Genomic DNA, 16,699 nt, shown 5'->3' on the forward strand with positions numbered 1-16,699 from the left:
CATTCATCTCTTTGCAAATAGAGGTAAATTTAAAAGCCTTGGAAAACTACTTGAAATTACTCTTGATAGTCTGGGTTATAGAAAACGTTGGGCCAGTAAAGGGGAGAGATGATAGATTACATAAATTTTGTGTTAGAGCTTAGAAAAGGTATGATAAAAAATTGCATTTCTTAGTGTCTGGTGTCTCCAGATGCCATGTGACACTGAACTACCAAATTGCTCATCTTGACTTTTGACTCCTTTTTTTAAGAGACCTTTCATTCAAAAGCTGCATATAAACTGTATGTAAGCTTAAGATGTTTTAATTTGCATATGCAAATTAAATTTTCTTCTGTAAGAAGAAAATGTTCTTGTGAGATAAAGAAATGCCATCACACATCTTGAGACAATTTGGTAGCTGCATACTGACCGACAATTTTAATTTGGTACAGTTTTAAATTTCAGAAGAAAGAAATAGTTTATATTTTCTGTAGTTAACTGGGTGTTTGGTGTTCTCTAAAATATTTTTCTCTAAAAGGAAGAAACAGTGTCACAAGCTTAAGAACTTGTAAGGGGTAACCACATCTAGACAGCACCCAGGCTGATCAGGTGCTGCATCAGCAAGTTGCACAGTAAAGGTACGGGTATAAAATAAGTCAAATATGTTTCAGAGCAGATTTAAGCAGCCAAGTAGCATAACCAACTTTTAGAAATTTTTTTGCATTATTCTAATGGCTTGTTTTATGTTGTCTGATTTGTATCTATTGAAGACCTTATGTTTATGGTTGCCAAGTTAGATAAGCCTCTGAGAGGAGATTAAAGCTCAGTCCAGATCAGGAAAATGAAGAACTACTTTGAAAAACAGGCTGCACAAGTGAATGTGTGTTGGGTAAATAGAGTGTGGTAGAAGGAAAGGGAAGAAAAGCAGAAGATAAAAGGTAGGTAGTCATGAAGTAACTGAGTCTGTGACTGCATGTATAGTTGGCCAGCAGATCAATGACGGTATTTTCGGCACTAGCTCCATCTTCAGCACAGCAACATTGCAGTATTTGAATATGGATATCAACTAAATGTAGTAGGTTTCCTAGTGACTTGACTGTTACTGGTTGATTTTTTTCCTGTTTGCCAGGAATTTAGTGGATGTTAACAAAGCATGCTTGTATGTAGGTATTTGGAAAATATATAGGGTCCTTCATGAAGAGGATAGAAAGTATGCAAATGTATGTGTTACTGGATGACACCAAAGATAATTACTACCCAGCATCTGCCAGTGTGTTCTAACCAGAACAGTAGATTCATTTGGGGAAATTCATGTAATCTTTTGTGAAAGCATCTGACCACAACTCTGGTAAGAGAGGTTAGACTACGCAGACTCGCTGTTTTCTGCAGAAAACTTGTGCTCAAAAGAAGCATTTCATAATAACTGATACGCCTGAGCTGGCTTAGTTACTTTCATGCCTACAGTTATAACTTTGCCACTCTAGGTGGCAATACACATTCACAGTAAGTTACCATGAATCTGGAAAATGTTTCGGGTATGCTTTTATTCCAGGTTGCTACTGAAAATTCAAGCAGTGACATCATGAATGCTAATCATTTCCTCACTGTGATACATAAATAAGGGCAGATCAACTCACAAGTTCCTGATCATAAGGTGACACGAGGTTTTCAGCAGAGTGAAAACCTTGTGTCAAGGAGTTTTGATTTAATTCTCTCCAAATCTCATCCCCCAAAGAAAAAACAAACCAAAAAGCAGCTGACCAAACCCAATTATCAATTTAATACATGGGATTTTGTTGTTACTGCTTTGTATCACTGTTTCCTTTAGTTAGAACTGGGGAACAGGCTTTATCAGATTGTGTGTTGGATGGAAACCTCAGTTGGTGGCTGAAGGCTACGTAAAGTGTCTAATGATAATATGAGGAAGAAAAAGGTAAGTGCTAATTCATAAGAAACTAACTCATGAAGAGGTATTTCAATGTTTCTATATAAGGAACTATTTGCAATGTATGAAGAAAATTGGAGAAGGGAGATACTTGTTTTCCTATTTCCTGATTAAAATTCCTATTTCATGCTTTTTATATTAGAGAATTTGATGGTGATGTATAGTATATTTTAACAGTGTATTTAAATTACTATTGCGTTTGCAAGTAATAGTTGTAGTTGATAGTAGTCTATGTTTTTAATATTCTTGGTGAAGTATTTTTGTATTCATGACCTCTTAGTCACTTCTAAGGACTTAAAAAAGTCATTGTTCTTTCTTCTGTTAAAGCCATACAGATAATAACTTTTTCCCCTATTAAAGAAAAAATAGTTTTTCTATTAGTGATATGTCACTATTCCCAGGGGGAAAAAATGTGAAAGCAGGATGGAGGCAAGGTAAATTTTTGTTTGTATGTTTACTTCCTTTTTAAAAGTATTATGGTGGATGATTGTTTTCCTGCTTTTGTCTTATTTTACAATGATGAACTTTTGAAAGAAAGGCTATGGACTAGCTAAGCATTACATTTTTTTTCCCACTTTTTTATATGAATGCTTGCAGTCCATACTTGGATTGGAATATGACTAATTAAGTGATTTACCAAGTATGAGATTGAGAAAATTAAACAAAAATAGCATTGTACTATCAAATGTGAATTTTAAGCTAGAGAAAAGCCTTTCATGCAGAGCTATGAATGGAAATGAGCCATTCATTGTTCTCTTGCACAGGTGAATTTTGTAACATCCTTCATTTGAATAGTACACAGATGCTCTTCTATCTAAATTGAAACACAATAATTATATTGGATCTATGCAAAGTGTCAAATACCTCTCTGAAGCCTGATACTACATGCTGGATATTTTCTTTTGATGCTTCAACTGCAGGGTATGAAAATTGCTTTCATTTTCTTTTAATTCCTGGAATTAAAAAAAAAAACAAAAAAGCCAAACCCAACCAACCAAAAATAAAAAACCCCAACCAAAAACAAAACAAAAAAATTACCCCACCTTATTTTGATTCTGATTACATAATTATTATGTAAGAATGGCTTTGGCATAAAGTAAGCCACCAAAATATTTTGGTTTCATGATCATCAGTTGGAAACTACAGTTTTTAAAAAAAATCAATCACAAAAGGTTGCATCTGTGTATGCTATAATATTTTTTCTTCTTTTACCTTTATGAAATTAGAGAAACCTGTGATTGAAAAGAGGAAAATCTACTTCAGACAAACCTTTGTATTTCCAAATGTGTAATGTGTAAATACAGATTTTAATTGCAGAAATTTAACTCATAATTCTGAAGTATAATTGTGAAATACAATATGAAAATAAAAATCAGTCACACTACTTTGATGTGATTTTCCCAAGCATGAAACTAAATTAATTTCCTCTCCTAAGCTAGTCAGTTTTTCTTCAGAAAGGAAAAATACTTAAGATGTTTTCCTATGGGGAAGGAATTTAAGAGAATCCTACTTAAAATATTGCTTATGCTGATTCCTGTGATAATAAAAACTAATTTAAAAACATGCTATAGCAATTAGCAAACACATTATATATATATAGAATATATATATATATTGATTTATAGCAAATCAATAGAAATAGGTATAGAAATTATGTAAAGACTAAGATACTGTGTTAGAAGAATGTTTTAGAAATGGGTGATTGGTGCAAGGGAAGAATAAACTTCTTGATTTCTTGAATAGAAGTAAAGTTAAATTTACTGTGCTTTCCTTTTAGAAATCTAGGTACCTAAAGGTGAAATTAGAGCAGCAGCAATGAACAGCCAGGTTAATAATCAGTTTGACTGTTCGTGTTATGGTATATTTATATTATTTAGTATAGTAGTAGTAGTTTAGTTTAGTAGTCAGAACACTATTTAAAGCATTGGTTATTCTAACAGTGCTCTGCCAGCTGACACCAGCATCTGCTGGTAACTGCCTGCTGCTTTCAACAGGGGGTACCCAAAGCCATGTCCTGCAGGCCAGGTACAGCTTATAGGGTGAATCCAGATGATTCCCTGGCTCCTCTGCCATGGCTTGGCCATCGGGATGTGCCTGATGAGGAACCCATGCCCAGACCCCACAATTGCTAGGGTAGCCTGTAAAAGCAACCAGTCAAGTGTTCCTTGCCTGCAGAGCAGTCAGCACTTGTTAAACACACATGTCACATTAACATGGATGTGTCTGGTCTTTGGAAGACTGACACAGACAATAGACAGTATTATTCACCATGAAACTGCCCATCTTCTTGAACTGTATAATCTGGCATTGCTTAAAGTCTTGTGTTCCACTCTGAGAATGGGTGTGCTCAGTGTGCTTCAGAGACATCCTAGTGAATTCAGGTTTTCCTCTTGCCTCCAGCCATAGGTCACTAAAGGACAGACTTCCTGCTTCCTTAGTGAAGCATGATGCTCCATGTACATTCATAATTGTTTAACCCTTGATTTTCAGGTATTTGAGTTTTAGGTAATTTTAAATTTTTAAAACTTTTTTTTGTGAATAGTTGACTTTTAGGTAAATCATTTTCAGTTCAAATTAAAGAGATCAGTCATGTGAATAAGGCTCATTTTTCAGGTTTAAGCACGAAGATTTTTGTTTGTCTCCTCTAAAGCTCAAAGCATTTGCTTTGGCATATCTTTGAATATGAGTGCAAACACAAACCTCCATCTTCACAATTCTAACTTCTGTATAGTTCCTGTGAGAAAGATACCATAAAAACATAGAATGTTCAAGGCCTTAAAATAATTTTGATGGGATTTAAAATCTAGTCCCAATCCCTGCTACCATGGAAAGGGGCACCTCCCACTAGACCAGGTTGCCCAAGGCCTTACCCAGCCTGGCCTAGAACACTGCCAGGGTCGGGACATCTCCATCTTCCCTTCAGGTACTGGAAGGCTGCTAAGAGGTCTCTTCTCCAGGTTGCACAGTCACAACTTTCTCAGCCTGTCTTTGTAGTGGATGTGTTCCAGTCCTCTCACCAACTCATGGTCCTCCTCTGGACTTGCTCCGACAGTTTTGTGTCCTTATGCTGGGCACACCAGAGCTGTACGCAGGGTAGGTGACTCCAGGTGGGTCTCACAGAGCAGAGGAGAGGGGCAGAATCACCTGCTTTAGTCTGCTGGCCACACTCCTTTGGATGTAGCCTGGAATTCTTTTGGCTTTCTGGGCTGCAAGTGCACACTGCTGGCCCATGTTAAGTTTCTCGCCAACCATCACCCCCAAATCTTTCTCCACGGGGCTGCTCTCCATTACTTCTCTGCCCCACCTGTGGGTGTGTCTGGGTACACCTGGGCCAGGTGTAGGACCTTGCACTTCGGATTGTTGAACTTTACGAGGTTTGCGTTGGCTCGCCTCTCAAGCCTGTCAAAGTCCCTCTGGATGGCATCCCTTCCCTTCAGCATGTTTGCACCACTTAGCTTGGAGTCATTGGCAAACATGCTGAGGGTGCTCTTGCTCCCACTGTCCTTGTCACCAATAAAGTTGTTGAGGAGTATCAGCCCCGCACCAACTCTAGCCTGTGCCTAGTATGACAAAACAAGGTGGGAAAGCAAAATACAGATTTTGAAAATTGTTTCAAAACAAGGATTTGAGAGCTCTGGGGTAATGTCTAGAGGAAATATCACTGGAGAATCCATGTGCCTGTCATTTGACACAGTCCAGGAAGCTGAGTCAGACAGAATTCTTACCTTTTAGGAGTACTCTGAAAGGTGGTAATTTTGAAAAATCTGTTGGCCAGTCTGAGGGAATGAGAGAGCAAACAGAGGAGAGGCAATGTTCCCTGAGAACTATTCTACAAAACCTTCAAGACTGCTTATTCTTAAAAGTAGGAATTGTGTTATTGGTCAATAAAGGCACCCCAGAAACCTGGAAAGTTTTAAATGTGATACTGTTTAGCTACACATACCATCTGAGGAGTCATTGAATGTTGAGTTAGAAACGACAATATTATCCTTTGATCCTGGATCTTCTTTGTATTTGTCTTCATTACCTGAAAGGAGGTCTTAGTGAGGCAGATGTTGAGGTTTTGTCCCAAGCAACAAAAGAGGACAAGAGAAAATAGCCTCAAGTTGTGCTAGGGAGGCTTAGATTGGATATTAGGGTAAATTTCTTCACTGGAAGTGTTGCCAAGCAGTAGGACAGGCTGCTCAGGGAAGTGATAGAGTCACCATCCCTGGAGGTTTTTAAAAGATGTGTAGATGTAGCACTTAATGACATTGTTTAGTGGTGGACTTGGCACTGCAAGGTTAATCGTTGGTTGATCTTAGAGGCCTTTCCCAATCTAAATGATTGACTGGATCTATAATTGTTGCCCTGTGAAAGTACATTGTGCTTCTCTCTATAAGGCATTTATCCACATGAGATGGAGGTTACTACACCTTAAAAAAAAGCTGCCAAGCACACTCCTACACAAAGTCCTCTTTGAATGCCTCCACTAATTTTCCTGCTAATTCTTTTTTAAGAAAATTTACTAACAAAGACTAGAGACACCATGTCAAGGGTTGTTTCTCCATTCTGGACTGGGATGTGCTTCTGTAGGAAACAGTATGATGGTTTCCATAGGACCACCAGCACAGAAACTATTTGTGGCTGTAACAAGATTAAACCATTCTATCAGATTTTGTTCTTTGGGTTTATACCAGGACTAAGGATATTTCAGAATGCATTCCAGGAGAATTATGGTTAGTTATTTGTGATTGTGACCATCAAGCTGGGAAAACACCCCACTATATATTCCTGCCAACTTAGAAACTCTGAAGTTATAAGAACAATTTTTCTCATAGAATAAGTTCTGCATACTGTCTGATTGGCTTAAAATAATTCTTCATACATTCTAATGCAACATTAGGACTGTCTTGAAGGATTTTGAGCCATGCTTAGATATCAATAACTACTTGTTGCATGGGTGACATGCCTAAAAAAGAAGATATCCTGTCGGCGTGTAATTCAATAGTCAAAATTCTCTGCCTTCTTGCCTCTGCTTGTTTGCATGATAAATGAAGAACATTTTTCATTTGAACAAGTAGATGATTGACATTTATATGCCTGTCTCGGTTCTGTCATCTTTTAATAAAAATATAATTCTATTTGTGATGAGGGAAGTAATGTTCTTCTTTGTTGGCAGATCAGTTTCTAATTACAGTGTGCATTGGGAAGCAGGAGGGAAGAATTACTATGATCAGTCCTGGAACAATCATTGTATATATACATACTGTGAAATAAACAATAAAGCATGATTTAAACTCACTCCAGGAGGCTGCCTTCACACATTGTGTGTAGAAGGGAAAGACCAAGCAGAAAATTCTGTTCCATTGTAGTTCAGAATCTTCATGGTAAAACAATATTTCTATTTTGTGCTATAATGAACAACAACCTGCCACAATGCCTTTCCACAGCATGATAAAGCAGAGGCTGAAACAATTGTCATCTGATGAGCGTGTTCAATATATCTGCTGCCAGCTTTTGGTCTTTGGTCTGCTACTTCTTTAGTTTTGTTAGATAAATAAGCCTGAAGGAAGGCTGATTTGCTGATGGTGATATGAATGGAGAAAAATCTAGAAGCAGTCTACCAGTTTTATTCCTCCCTCCTCTCTTTGCTGCATCATCAGTTCTTGAAGGTCTGCTAGGGCACTAAGGCAAAGGTAAAGGTGTGTATGTAGTCTTATGAAACTTGGTATCTTCAGTGTGCTTGGACATGATGAAACAACGAAACTGGGAGTTTCCTCTAAAACAGATTAGTGCATGAGATGCAAATAAGTTTGGGCTTTTTCATTCCAAAGACTATGAACATCTAGTAGATTCTGCCTGATTAAACATGATGGGTGGAAAAAACCCCAAAAACATTTCAGTGCAGTTTTCTGGATATGAGGTATGATGTAACAGATCTTAGGAAACAGAGTGGGTATCTGGATGTTGATGCCTTTGCAGGCTGCCTATGGAAACAACAGGAACAAACCCATAGCTCTTTGGTATGTGTTTCTATTAATATCCTCCTTTGAGACTGCTGTTTGGTACACTTGGACTTTGAAAACAATGCCAGGTGATTCATGAATTAATGCAGTCATACTTTGACAAGTATACATTTAACTTACTTAGGAGATGAAAAGCAGGAGATGTGATGCGCTGTTCCTAATGACCGCCCAAGAACTGAGCTGTCTGCTGTGCTTTTGAAGTGACAGCTTAGACACTGGAAATAAAGGACTAACAAAAAAGAGGCTTAAAGATGGACAAGCAAGATAGCACTGGTCTTAAGGTAACTCTCTAGAATTAAGATTGATAAGGAGGAGACATCTCAGCAGTTCTGATTCCTAGAGAAAACAGGAGAGTACATGAGAGTTATGTGGACTTTGAACTACTAAAGTGGCTGTTATAAAAGATACCACATGTGTTTTCATATCAGTGAAGTGCTGAGGAATTGGGTGTGGGAATTTGCAGCATTAGTTGGTTTATATGGCTTTTCACAGTAGATTTTTAGGTCTTTGTACTAGGTGAGAAACAGCAAGACCTGATTTCAGGGAAGACTGAGAGTTTCTTACGTCTGAAGAACTGTTCACAATTTAGAAAGAAATGGCAGAAACTTGGAATTAAGAAAATGCTTGCAGTCAGTGGAATATGTACATGTAGCTGTGACCCAGTAAGTCAAATGCACCTGCATGTGCTGGGATACTTGTGTTTCAAATTCCTTATGGAGTTCAGATTCATATCAGGTAACACAACACAACAGTATCAGTTACTAATACATCCTATTAAAAAACTTACTTTCTTCATTTATAAACATTGATAATACTAGCAAATTTAGACAGAGGCTTTATGCTGACTCAGGATGACTTGACTGAGAAAATTTAATTGACAATAATGTAATACCTTAAAAAAAATAATAGTGTAACTAGGTAAAAAATGAACATGATGTTCAACATCTGCTAAAATTTCTAGAAGTCCATCCTGTTATTAGAAGCTGTAATACTTTCTTAAGGCCTATTTTGTGGGAAATGCAATATAAAAATCTAAAGACAAAATAAAAGAAATACCAGAAGCAGAAAACCATGTTTGGTAGGGGGCTGGAAACAGTTTTATTATTGTCTCTGAGATTGAAATAATAGTTTATGTGAAACCACTGCTAAGTTTGACAGCCAGTATTTCAAAGGTCCTTGAGGCATGTCCAAGGACAAAGCAGACTCTGTTTTTTGGGGTGCTGCTGAGACTGTGTGTATGAACTATATTCTCCCTGGTGCTCACAGAATCTCTGCTCAGGCTCCTGCAATGGAACAGCATGGTCTGAAAGCAAGCTTCTCCTGAGGACGAGGGAGAGCTGAGCACAACAGAGAAAGATAAGACTAGGCTGAGCAGGAAAATTAGAAATTGGGAGAACAGAAAATAGGAGAAACATCTAGAAAGAGATAAGGAATATAGATAACATGCAGAACCAGATGGACATTGGAGCTCAAAGTCAATACAGTGTCCAGAAACCAACAAAATAAAAGAAACAGGAGACAAGAATGGGATGAGAGAGCAGAGCTGAGAAACCAAAGAACTGGAGCCTGGGATTTATTATAGGAAGAGGGTAAGTTTGAGATAAGAGGAAACTGAGATTGACTGAAAATTAAGGTTAGAGAAGAAGAAGTTGAAGAAAACAAAGATTGGAAACAAATTCTGGACAAAGAAGAATGCTCTATGCCCATTTTATTAGTTTACCCTAGGTACAAGCAGGTCTAATTATTGCAGGGACTTTGTTTGGTTTGATGGCTGTGGTCCCTGGGACATTCAAGGGCTTTACACTGCAGGGGATAGTGGTAACTGCTGTGGGGGGGTTGAGGTTCCTTTTTTAAGTTTTGTCAGTGTGGAAAAAGTGATACATAAGGTATGTGAGGATGACTAAGAAGATCAAGAATCTAAGTGTTAAAAAAATTCGGTTTATATCCAAATTTCATCACTTCATGAAGATTTTAATTAGTACTCTGGTCACATACTGTTTTCTTACTCATTGGTTGTGTTCATAGTCATGAACTGTAATGCTGCTGCTGTTCCATTTTTACCTTTTGCCTTCAATAACGTCTTGATTATCTGTGATTCGAGTCTTCATATTTCATAATTCAAGATAATTGCTAATTTCCTCTTGGACACCTTGTTACTTTTATCGTAACTTATACCATTAATTTACTTTTACAGCCCCTTGAAAAATGACTGAGGCGTTGGCATGGGGACTGAGATGCAGGCAAACCAGAGTCAAAAAGCTTATGCTGAGTTCGGGATACCGGTGGTCCGGTGTCCGGACGTGAGAAAGAATTTGTCAGGGCGGAAGAAGAGCGCAGCCGGGCCCGGGAGGGGAAGCGTGTGAGCGGAGATCTGCTCGGCCCGGCCGTCGGGCCTCCCGGGGCGGAGCGGCTGCTCGCCCGCCTGCCGTAGGGGAGCGTGGCGCTGGTGGCAGCGTGCACCTGGCAGGGCTGGGGGCAGACAGCACCTGCTCACCGAGGAGTCAGGGTAAAGGACGGAGCCGCGCCCGCCCCGCGGGACAAGGATCGCGGGCCCGGGGCATGGCGGCGTGGCGGGACCTGCTGCTGTCGCCGCTGGGCTCCGTGTGCCGCGGGCACCGCTGGGGACACGGCTGGCAGCCCCCGCACCGCGAGCGCGCCGACCCGCAGGTGAGCGCGGGGTGACACCGCTGTCCCCAGCACGGGCGGTGACCCCGCTGTCCCCAGCAGGAGGGGTGACGCCGCTGTCCCCATCAAGGGCGGTGCCGTGTCCCTCCGTGTCCCTCCGTGTCCCTCGGAGCTCCCGCCGCCCCGGAGGCGCAGTGTCCGAGCCCAGCGGTGGCGAGCGGCCAGGACAGAGCGCTCGTCTGTGTCCAGCGAGGGGCGTCCGAGCCAGTCCGCAAATGGCACCAGGCTCCGTCTGAAAGTCCAGGCGGCTCCGGGGGACCAGATCAGTGTTTGCTGACGACAAAGGGAAACCCCATGACTTCTGGGGGCTGTTTTACGGGGAATTTGGTGTTCTGGGGCCGGTGCGGTTTAGCTCGGCCTCTTTCTGCAGACGGGGACTTAAGTGGTTTCATACAAACACACGGATCTGCTTGTATTCTAGTAGCCGTGAAAGGCATTAGCAAAAAAAAGACTGCCCACTCTACGGGCAGCACATAGCACGGCTGTTTTGAAGCAGTGCTATTCCAAATAGCCACGAGGTTAGGTGTAACATGCCAGAAAAGCGCCTCCGAATGTAGTAAATTATCGCTTCTTTCCACTATGATGCTGACCGAATGCTTTAGTTCGTTTGCTTGTTTGTGGTTTTGGAGGTTTTTTTTTTTTTTCTGTTTGTTTTTTTCTTCAAATTTAAAGATGGAATGTTTGTGATTCAGATGTTTGGGGTTTAAAAAGAGAGCTCTGCTACTACACATAACATTATGAACCTGGATGATATTTCACATAGATTGCTGTAGCAATGTATCTTCTGTATATTTTCTGTTATACTTGCTGATAAAAGAAACATGCTTACAGTGGAATATTTTTTTATGTCTCTTTATGAACATAGTTTTCAAAATACACAATATCTGCTTGTAAACTAAGAAAAAAAATGAGCTAATGTTTTGAGTTGTGAACCACAAAATTCTGTTACCAAAACACTGGAGTAACCAATTTTTAGAGATTCATGTCTTTTGGACCTGCCAGGGGAATTGTAGTGTTACCTACAAGAATCAGTCTATACTGATATGAGCCTAAAATGAGTTTAAGGAAATATCATCATAGTTTTCTTTCTCTCTGAAGCATGCTCTGAAGTTGTGAAATCAATTTACAGATTTTTGGTAAGTTTATCTTATACCATAACAACCTTATTTAAAGTCCTAGCAGGCTTATCTAGTAGTATTAAAAACTACAAGAAGCAGCAAGTAAGTTGTTGTGTTTGAACCAGTTTCCTTAATTGTTTTGTGGATTGATAAGAAAAAAATGAAGATTTCATGACTGTTACAAGGTCAGGGCACAGTGACCACCCAGTAGTGAAAGTGCTGAAGTATGTTGTTTCTAGTAGTAACCAGAATCAGGAAGAAAACATAAAAATCATCCAGAACTATGCCAGAAAAAGACATTTCTCTTTAAGCTTCATGGTCACTTTTTTTTTTTTCTTTTTTTTTTTTTTTTTTGTTGTTGTTGTTGTTGTTTTTATATTATAGGAACAGGGAGCAGATAATTGTTACTTGCTATTGCTTTCCAGTGTGACCCCCCCACTGAAAGGCAAAATGCCATATAGTAGCTTTAAAAGAGCAGGAGGTAGGTGAGTTTGAAATGTCTACTGTTCATAAAGGAAAATGTGATTTCAATAAACATGACTGTCCAGGAATACACATGATTGTGCAGTGCAGGCAGTACTCCAGTCTGGGCTGTTGGTAAATTATTTATATACCTGGGTTTCAGTTTTCAAAATTGATGTTGGCACCTAAGACCATAGGTCCCTCTGGGGCCAGCACAACTTTGTGTACGTGTTGATTGTCTTTGTGGGCCTGGGAACTGCAGGGTGTCACTCCTCCATTCTCCCCAGGAGTTCTTGTTTGCCTCTGCATAACCACACTGGGAGGTGTCCTGAATAATAGAAAACAGGTTTTAGTGGACATGAAGCCAGAATTGTGCTGGGTTGTCTTTAAAGCGGGATTGCAGTACAGGATAGCATGTCATGGGGAAGCTCAGCACTAAGAATGGAAGGTCAGTCCCTTCAGGTTGCTGTCAGCACTATGCTGAATGTGACTGCTGTTATAAATAAGATGGCACAGACCATGCTGGACTGCTGCATCCCACCTACAATGTCTGACAGTGTGGCTCTAATCTGGTCTCTGGAAGCTAAAGGAAACTATTCCAGAAGGAAAAATCTGTTTAAATTATTGCATTACTTCATACCTATTTTCCTACATTAATATTTTCCTCCTTTTTGTGGTTCAAATTATCTTAAGTTTATTTTTTACTTAGTAGCACTATGTTAAGTGAAAAGGGGTATCCCTGCAGGTGTGTTCTCCAGCAGGCTGATCTATAGGTTTTTCTGTGCTCTCCAGGGAGGTGTTAGGTTCAAGCAGGGTAGTCCAATTTTTTGAGAATTGCACTAATGAGTTTGAGACTCCTTGGATGCTACATAGCACAAGAAGAAGCTGAGGTCACAGTTTAGCAAGTTTTGATCTTCCCTCTGTGTTCCTTTCAGATTGACTCTATCAAATGCTATGTAAACCTTCCTTGATTCTTGTAATATATAAACTTACTACTGTGTAACATACATTCTAGGTAAAACCTTGTGATCCACTCTGTATGACTTGAATACCAATTCCTTTGCTGTACATTCTCATCTCTAACACTTTCCCTTGTTTTTGAGGTGGTCATACTTTCACCTCCCAGCTGAAAGAATAGAGGCCCCTTTCAGGGGCCACAGCAGTTTAAATCTCAAAAAAGGCAGGTAGCATGTAGCACTTGTCTTCGTCCTTTCCTTAGGGCTGCCATTCCTTTGCATCTCTGCCGTAGTGCAGCTGCTGGTACACGACGTTCTATGTTGTACAGTACCTTCTGTCCATCATATAGGAACAGAATGAGGCATCTAAAAACAGTTTCTGTAGTTTCTTAGTGTTCTCTTTGCCACAACAGAAGCTAGGTGGTGTCATGATATGCTTTGATAAGTGAGAAAGAAAGAAAGAAGGAAAGAAAGAAGGAAGGAAAGAAAGAAAGAAAGAAAGAAAGAAAGAAAGAAAGAAAGAAAGAAAGAAAGAAAGGAAGGAAGGAAGGAAGGAAGGAAGGAAGGAAGGAAGGAAGGAAGGAAGGAAGGAAGGAAGGAAGGAAGGAAGGAAGAAAGAAAGAAAGAAAGAAAGAAAGAAAGAAAGAAAGAAAGAAAGAAAGAAAGAAAGAAAGAAAGAAAGAAAGAAAGAAAGAAAGAAAGAAAGAAAGAAGAGAAAGAAAGAAAGAAAGAAAAGAAAGAAAGAAAGGAAGGAAGGAAGGAAGGAAGGAAGGAAGGAAGGAAGGAAGGAAGGAAGGAAGGAAGGAAGGAAGGAAGGAAGGAAGGAAGAAAGAAAGAAAGAAAGAAAGAAAGAAAGAAAGAAAGAAAGAAAGAAAGAAAGAAAGAAAGAAAGAAAGAAAGAAAGAAAGAAAGAAAGAAAGAAAGAAAGAAAGAAAGAAAGAAAGAAAGAAAGAAAGAAAGAAGGAAGGAAGGAAGGAAGGAAGGAAAGAAAGAAAGAAAGAAAGAAAGAAAGAAAGAAAGAAAGAAAGAAAGAAAGAAAAGAAAGAAAGAAAGAGAGGTTTTAAAAGCCACTGGTGATTTGACATATTGTTGTCTAAGTTTCCAAATCACAAATCCTTTGGTTGCTAATAAAATTGGTGCTTTTGGTTTTTTGTAATTATTTAGTCTTAGAGTTGAGAATGGAGGTCAAACCTCTTCAGTATTAACTTTCAGTAATGGAAGGGTCAGCGGAGGAACAGTGCGGGGCGGATGCTTGCCTCCCAGTCTTCAGTGGTTTCAGGTATAGTGCTCTGGAGCTTGGTAAGCACCGTGGCTGCACCTTGCTGTCAGCCCTGTGATGTGAGAAAATTAATGTTTTCACTATGGAAGTCTTTTCCTAGTGAACGTGTAGTGCTAGAGGATGCACATGGGTGACTGGGACTCGGTGGTATCTCTCAAGGGTTGGTAGCCTGTTGTGACTGTAGCATCATCTTAAGCTGGATTGTTGAGGTTAAGCTGTAGAAATAAATTTTTTACTGGCCTGGCTGGGTGGGATGATCCCAGGTTTGATCAGTCCAAGTCCTATCAGTTCTATAAACCAGTGCGTTTTATTACCTTGTATTGGTGCAATTTAACCCCCAAAGAAGCATAGCAAAGCTTCTACTAGTACATCCCAAGTGCTTACATCTACCTCTCTGCCTGCTGGCCAGCCAGTGTTTCATAAAGGTTGTGTGGCAGTGCCACCCTCAGCCCTCAGAGTGAGCTCATCCTGTCTGTTCTCCTTACAGCTCCCTCCCTGCCCCTGCTCTGGTCCTTCTCTCATCACCTGTGCAGCTCACGGGAACATCTGAACACACATGCAGGTGTTCTGGTGAGCAGGGCATGCTGCCAGAAGGCTGGGTGGCATGTGGGGCTGCCACTCGAGGGAGAGGAGTTGTCATCAGGGTAGAATGGACAGGAGAGCGTGCCTTAGAATACAGCCCACCTGCTGGGAGCCTGGAGCTGTCTCAGCCCAGCTTTGTGCCAGGAGGGCAGTGCTGATGGCTGCCGAGTCATTCTGTTCAGCCTGGCTTAAACTGCAATCACAGCTGCTCCTTTCTGCCTGGCCCTGGGGAAACACAAGCCTTTGGGAGTAACTTTGGCTACTGTTGCAACAATCAGGGAATAAACAAAGGGATAAACCTGGTATGGTGGAATATGTCTTTGACATGAGGCTGAAGGTGCCTGGTGGAGAGCTCAAGGGCATGTCCAGATGGTCTCTGGGGCAAAGGGACACAAGGATGTCCCTGCAGTCCCCAGGGGCCATGGCTGTCTCTTCCTCCAGCTCGTTTCTGGAGCTACATTGTTTGATGGGTTGATGATGTGACTCATATTTAACTGTGAGCCATCATGGAAAAGGAAGGCTTTTTTTTTTTGAAGGTGGCGTGGAGGGCAGAGCCGAGGAGAGAGGTAAGATATGTCCAGATGAGAAATGCAGAAGTGGGACTGACCATACCTTCAGCCTCCTTAGAAATCACCCAAGATGTGTTTGCTCTTTCTTTGGAATATGCAGTTTCAGTTCTGTGACCTGTAATGTGTCCAAGGGCCACTGTATGCAGCTGTCAAGCCCAAGAAGATTCTGCTACTATGTGAGACAAGCAATGGAGCAAAAAGAAGAAATTTGATATAAATAACTGTGACCAGTCACATGCTCACATCATGGAAACATGGAAGCAGAGAATATTTGGGTTGGAAGAGACCTTCATGGTCACCATTCCAGCCTATCTTCCTCTAGAGCAGGTTGTTAACAACGTGTGACTTCCTGGGGCCCTTCTTGCTTCCTCCAGCTCAGTTCTGCAACCTGCATTTGCTTTTCACATCAGATACTTTAGACACATCTGACCTTTAGAGAGTCAACTCTAGTGTTGTGGTTTTAAAGCAGTAACTAAAAAATTACTTATTTCCTGCTGTGAGATATGGATTAGAGCAAGAGCAAAACAGGCTTAAAACTTAAAAAGGAATAAAGAAAGTTTATTAACAAACTACAAGAATAAGAACACCAGAATAAACTTCCAGAAAACCCTTTTTATCCCCCACTACCCACCATTCCTTTGTTCACATGACAACATAGAGACAAAAACTTTGGAACTTTGGTGTTTAAAACAGTCCCAATTCCTGCTAGAGTCTTTTCGTCAGTCTTTGTAGAGAAACAGAAGTTTTCCTCTGCTAATCTATGGAGTTTTCTACAAGAAAGCTATTTCTGTTACAGCTTTCTTTTTTTCTGATGCCAGCTGCCCAGAACTCTTGTCATCAGTTCACTCCTCCCATTTCACATCACTCTGAGGTGTGTATGGGCCATGAGTCTAGGGATGTCATTTTAAGGATGAGTTATTCAAAGGCAAAAGTCTTCTTCATCTGTCTCTGTGAGCTCCACTAGAAAACAGTTTTCTCATTGCCCGCCAAGGCTTCAAATTTTCGCTTCACTCTGTTCCAGCACTTCATTGTATGACAACTACTCTACTTTTTGCTCAAAATCCAAACTTTGAACACTCCATTCCTCCCTATATACTCTGTCATGAATTAAAGGAG

At 40.3% G+C, this 16,699-nt stretch overlaps 1 protein-coding gene across 1 annotated transcript in view; it reads left to right on the forward strand.

Moving 5' to 3' along the window:
- Nucleotides 1–1,409: 1,409 nt before the first annotated feature.
- TRPM6 (transient receptor potential cation channel subfamily M member 6) overlaps nt 1,410–16,699 on the forward strand; it is a 93,453-nt gene continuing 78,163 nt past the window's right edge. The window contains exons 1-3 of the mRNA XM_058827188.1: nt 1,410–1,912; nt 8,057–8,213; nt 10,127–10,599. Coding sequence (XP_058683171.1) covers nt 10,492–10,599 — 108 coding nt within the window. The 5' untranslated portion in view covers nt 1,410–1,912; nt 8,057–8,213; nt 10,127–10,491. The remainder of the gene's footprint in view (nt 1,913–8,056; nt 8,214–10,126; nt 10,600–16,699) is intronic.

The sequence above is a fragment of the Poecile atricapillus genome, chromosome Z (genome assembly GCF_030490865.1).
Source record: "Poecile atricapillus isolate bPoeAtr1 chromosome Z, bPoeAtr1.hap1, whole genome shotgun sequence".
NCBI lineage: Eukaryota > Metazoa > Chordata > Aves > Passeriformes > Paridae > Poecile > Poecile atricapillus.